The sequence below is a fragment of the Bombina bombina genome, chromosome 1, assembly GCF_027579735.1.
Source record: "Bombina bombina isolate aBomBom1 chromosome 1, aBomBom1.pri, whole genome shotgun sequence".
NCBI lineage: Eukaryota > Metazoa > Chordata > Amphibia > Anura > Bombinatoridae > Bombina > Bombina bombina.
Window position 1 is genome coordinate 54,895,006 of NC_069499.1, and position 5,594 is coordinate 54,900,599.

The following is a 5,594-nucleotide window of genomic DNA, read 5'->3' on the forward strand; positions in this document are numbered from 1 at the left end:
GCTCAACTGGATATTTTCTCTTTTTCTGACCATTCTTTGTAGAGATGGTTGTGCATGAAAATCCCAGTAGATCAGCAGTTTTTGAATTACTCAGACCAGACAGCCTGGCAACAACAACCATGCCACATTCAAAGTCACTTAAATCCCCTTTCTTCCCCATTCTGATGCTCGGTTTGAACTTCAGGAAGTCGTCTTCACCACGTCTAGATGCCTAAATGCATTGAGTTGCTGCAATGTGATTGGCTGATTAGCAATTTGTGTTACCAAGCAATTGAACAGGTGTACCTAATAAAGTGGCCGGTGCGTGTATATGTGTGTGTGTGTATGTGTACATATATATGTATGTGTACGTATATATGTGTGCAGTGTTTTAAACTTATAAAGCAATACAATATTATAGTTTAAGAGTAAGTGAAGAACTCTAACGTTTGATTTTAGCGTACCCTCAGCTTAGCACCCAAGCAATAGTCAACATGAGTTGTTAAGCGCACCCCCATAGAAGTCTATTATGGGAGGGATTTAGCGCACCTGTACTATCCAACATATATATTCATTCAAAGACTATTACTTGTACTATGAACACAAAAATAAAAGCTCTCAAGCAATGATAGCGCAGAACAGTGCTAATATTTTTGCTTCTTAAATTTGAACTGTAGAGTCCTTGGGGTGTAAAAAGCACTTTCTCATTTATACCTGTGATTTAATTTCATTGTATTCTTCAGTCCCAGAGGGAATATGTCTCAGCTGAGCAAGGTAATCACATGATATGGTGGCTGTCTGTAAGAAAAGGAATAGGCGTGAAAAAAGAAACAGAGGGGAGGCGCTTTGGAGGGTACAGAAGGGAGGTGTGAGGGCAAAGAAGGGAGTTGTGAGGGAGGGCACAGTAGGGAGGTGCAAAGGAGGGCACAGTAGGGAGGTGCGAGGGAGGGCACAGTAGGGAGGTGCGAGGGAGGGCACAGTAGGGAGGCGCGAGGGAGGGCACAGTAGGGAGGCGCGAGGGAGGGCACAGTAGGGAGGCGCGAGGGAGGTCACAGTAGGGAGGCGTGAGGGAGGTCACAGTAGGGAGGCGCGAGGGAGGTCACAGTAGGGAGGCGTGAGGGAGGGCACAGTAGGGAGGCGTGAGGGAGGGCACAGTAGGGAGGCGTGAGGGAGGGCACAGTAGGGAGGCGTGAGGGAGAGCACAGTAGGGAGGCTAGAGGGAGATTACAGTAGGGCAGCGCAAGGAAGGGTACAGGAGAGAGGCACGGGGGAGGGAACAGAAGGGAGGTGTGAGGGCACAGAAGGGATTTGTGAGGGAGGGCACAGTAGGGAGGTGCAAGGGAGGGCACAGTAGGGAGGTGCGAGGGAGGGTGTAGTAGGGAGGTGCGAGGGAGGGAACTGTAGGGAGGTGTGAGGGAGGGAACAGTAGGGAGGTAAGAGGGAGGGCACAGTAGGGAGGTAAGAGGGAGGGCACAGTAGGGAGGAGCGAGTGAGTGTAAAGAAGGGAGGTGTAAGGGCACAAAAGGAAGTTGTGAGGGAGGGTACAGTAGGGAGGAGCGAGGGAGGGTACAGTAGGGAGGAGCGAGGGAGGGTACAGTAGGGAGGAGCGAGGGAGGGCAGAGTAGGGAGGTGTGAGGGAGGGCACAGTAGGGAAGTGTGAGGGAGGGCACAGTAGGGAGGTGTGAGGGAGGGCAAAGTCTGGAGGTGTGAGGGAGGGCACAGTAGGGAGGTGTGAGGGAGGGCACAGTAGGGAGGTGTGAGGGAGGGCAGAGTAAGGAGGCGCAAGGGAGGGCACAATAGGGAGGCGCGAGGGAGGTTACAGTACGGCGGTGCAAGGAAAGGCACTGTAGTAAGACATGAGGGAGGGAACAGTAGGGAAGCATGAGGGAAGGAACAGTAGGGAGGCGTTAAGGGAGGGAACAGTAGGGAGGCACAAGGGAGGTGTGAGGGAAGGGAGGATACAGCAGAGAGGCGCAAGGGAGGCTACAGTAGGGGGGGCTCGGCGGAGGGTACAGTAGGGCGGCACGAGGGAGGGCATATTAGGGAGGAGCGAGAAAGGTCACAGAAGGGGGGCTCGGCTAGAGGGAGGGTACAGTAGGGAGGAGCGAGGTAGGGCACAGTAGGGAGGCTCGAGGGAGGGTACAGTAGGGAGGCTCAAGTGAGGGAACAGTATGGAGGGGTGAGGGATGGAGTGGTGGAATTTGTGGTTAAACTTAACAAGTGATCATTTAAAATGATGCTTAATCATAAAAGGTTAACAATTAAGAGAGGGTTAATCTCAGGGATACATTTTGAAGCAGTTAATTTTAGGTAGTTTAATGTTATGTAGTGGTTAATTTTAAGGGGCAGTTAAAGGGATATGAAACCCATTTTTTTCTTTAATGACTCAGATTGAGCATGCAATTTTAAGCAACTTTAAAAATGTACCCCTATAATATACATGTAGCCACCAATCAGCATGGCTATCCAGGGTGCTGAACCAAAAATGGGCCGCCTCCTAAGCTCACATTCCTGCTTTTTCAAATAAAGATACCAAGAGAAAGAAGAAAAATAATAATAGGAGTAAATTAGAAAGATGCTTAAAATTGCTTGATCTATCTGAATCATGAAAGAAAATAATTGGGTTTCATATCCCTTTAAAGCTAGGGGTACATATAGGTTAGGGTCAATTTCTCTAAGTAGTTGTTGGCTGGGGTTACAATTTGCAGTTGACTGCAATATGAGGGGTTATAGGATTAATTGCACAGGTAGAGCTCTTGGGGATTTAGCTAGTGGTGGTTGCATAAGGGGGTTTCTAGGCAGTAGTTTAGTGTCCATTGCACTTTGGGAGTTTCTGGTGAAGGAGTTAGTTGCTGTTAGGTTTGATTTACAAGAGAAGTCTCTAATAGGGGAGGGTCAGTTTCAAGGATAACTGCAATGAGATTTATGACTATTCAAATTTAAACACTGATCAAAGATTTCAGATTTCATGTTACGTAACAACAAGTGCTGCTACAGTTCAACAATCATGTGAAATGCAGAGGCTACACTCACCGCCAGCACTGCTCTCCCGATCCGCACCATCCCAAAATCATTGGGGTCCCAGTAGTGAGATCCATACAGGACAGCCCCAGATGAGGCGAGAGCAACAGAGGCAATGGACAAAATGCGTCGAGCCTTCCTTACCATGATGACCATCCTAGAGGGGCATAGAAATAAAATGAAAGTGGCTGCGCTTCGTACTATGCCACCCACATTATAGAACAACCCACAAACAGACTCATTATTTAGCGGAATTGTCTTCAAACAATATATGACCGAACATTCTAATGTGATGACATGAGGGGGTGTGTTTTTGCATAGGAATCCTTGACCAATGGTGTAGTGACATGGCGGAATACTGTCTCGTCACCTCTGGGCTCTATACACTATTCAAATTACACATATATTATAAAATGTACTTCATTCTCTTGGTATCCTTTGTTGAACTGCATACCTAAGTAGGCTCTGGAGCAGCATTGGCCTACTGGGAGCTAGCTGGTGATTGGTGGCTACACACATATGTCTCTTGTCATTGGTTCTCCAAATGTTAGGTCAAAGTAGTGCATTGCTACTTAAAAGGGACATAAAACTCAAAAATCTTCATTTATTTATTCACATAGAGCAACAACTTTTCAGTTTATTTCTGTTATTAATTTTGCTTCATTTTCTTAGTATCCTTTGTTGAATTAACAGCAATGCACTACTGGGAGCTAGCTGAATACATTGGGTGAGTAAATGAAAAGAGCGATTTAGGTGCAGCCACCAATCACCAGCTAGCTCCCAGTAGTGCATTGCTGCTCCATTTCAACAAAGGATAACATGAGAACAAAGCAAATAAAATAATAGGAGTAAATAGTTTATAATTGCATGCTGTGAGTCATGAAAGTTTAATTTGTATTTCCTGTCCCTTTAATGCGTTGTTTGAGTAATGGGTCACTTGTCTCCCTAGGATACATGCAATCAACATAAGAGACATTCTGATCACCTGCACCGCTGACCAGCAGGGAGTTGTTCTATGGAGGTGGGAGACGCTATCTTTCTGTCTGTAAACACATGTTGTATTTTCTTTTGCTATCAGTCACTGGGCCTTCTGCAGCAAATGAAAAAAAGTATTAAGATCTCAAACACCAATAAAATACGATGATTCACAATGAAAATTGTTTTGGCATATTATAAATTATAGTTATCACCAGTTTGTTACTGGCAGATGTCATCTTAGTGAAGTTGATTATTGTCTATAAATATATTTATATCATAACACTCATAAACATTAAACATTTTGAAATTTCAATAATAAAGGGCCAGTATAGTTCAAAAATGGCATGCTCTAATTTGTTAGAACATGTAATTGTAGCTCCAGCTAGCCAGCAATGGGACCTTTGTGGGGTTAAACACATAGTTAAACTACTGCTCTGGTTCAGAAAGAATACAGCTACTGAGCCAATCAGCAGTAGTAAGCACATGACCAAGCTGTATGACTACCATTGATGATTGGCTCAGTGACTGTATCGGTTCAGAAGCAGCAGTTCTCTGCAGCTCCCGAGCAATATTTTAAGCTCCCCCACTGTATGGGGTTCAAACATTGTAGGTTTGCTAATACTCCAACAAAGGGCTTGACAAAATGTGTTCAAAATGTAGGAGACACTGACAGCATATATTCATTTACATGAAAAGGGAGCAAAACAAATAATGAAAGTTTTACTGTGTTTAACATTTTATATTTGAGTCTCAATGTGTTCATTGTCACTTTAACTAGTAGGGGGGGGGGGGCATGCTCCCATATGACACTTCATAAACGTCAGTTCCATTCAAATGAATTACCAGCTGTCACATTACTGCCCCTCCACATAGCGACCCTAGAATGTCTCAACCCTTATAGTACACCACATTCCTTCCCCCTATAGTTACTGCTGTCCTTCCATGTGTCAATCTTCTCACAATCAGTGTCACTGTGTCATGGAGCTTTCCTTATGTAATTGTAACCAGCCCTATTGTATAAGCAGCGGGGAGGTAGGTCATACACAGACTTGCAAATCCCCCCAGTGCCTATGGGCTCTCCGCCGTTTAATTGTCACACTGCCCTCCAATCTTTCATAGTCACACCATACCTTAATCCGGTGAGCACCCCCGCGGTTAATATTAGAATAATCCGCTTTGGTAGGAGGAACGCTGGGAATTGTAGTTATATCTGAAGTTCATTTACTTGGTGCCGAGGTCAAAATTGTACATAGTGGGCGGATCTGGGATACACCAAATTGGAAACTGAAGGGGAGCTAGAGCGTGATCACAGGGAAAATAGGGTGTCTCAAAACTATAAACTTTATATGATGACGTGATGAAAAACATTAATCCAGTAATTTTCAGTAAGACATCAATTTTGTTATCTTAAAACTATATCATACAGAAAAAGGTGACACATTTGCTTCAAATATGCTTAAAACGTGTATTGGCTGCAATTTATTATTATTTATTTGTTTAAATTGGAAGGAAACCTTTTTCCCCTCAACACATGCGCTTGTAAAAAACAAATCTATTATTACATATTAGAGTATGCGTGATTGAGATTTGAGAAACCAAAATCTCTTTAAAGGGAT

At 44.3% G+C, this 5,594-nt stretch overlaps 1 protein-coding gene across 5 annotated transcripts in view; it reads right to left on the reverse strand.

The window, feature by feature from the left end:
• ADCK1 (aarF domain containing kinase 1) overlaps positions 1 to 5,245 on the reverse strand; it is a 137,882-nt gene extending 132,637 nt beyond the window's left edge. For 2 of the 5 annotated variants that reach the window (XM_053697358.1, XM_053697354.1), the window contains exons 1-4: positions 4,822 to 5,073; positions 3,986 to 4,090; positions 3,013 to 3,157; positions 694 to 777 (exon numbers count right to left, since the gene is read on the reverse strand). In XM_053697358.1, the coding sequence (XP_053553333.1) occupies positions 694 to 777; positions 3,013 to 3,156 (228 nt within the window). In that variant the 5' untranslated portion in view covers position 3,157; positions 3,986 to 4,090; positions 4,822 to 5,073. Of the gene's footprint in view, positions 1 to 693; positions 778 to 3,012; positions 3,158 to 3,985; positions 4,091 to 4,821; positions 5,074 to 5,108 lie in introns of those variants that run through there. The other 3 variants (XM_053697355.1, XM_053697356.1, XM_053697357.1) reach the window with 3 other exon arrangements.
• Between the last annotated feature and the right edge of the window lie 349 nt (positions 5,246 to 5,594).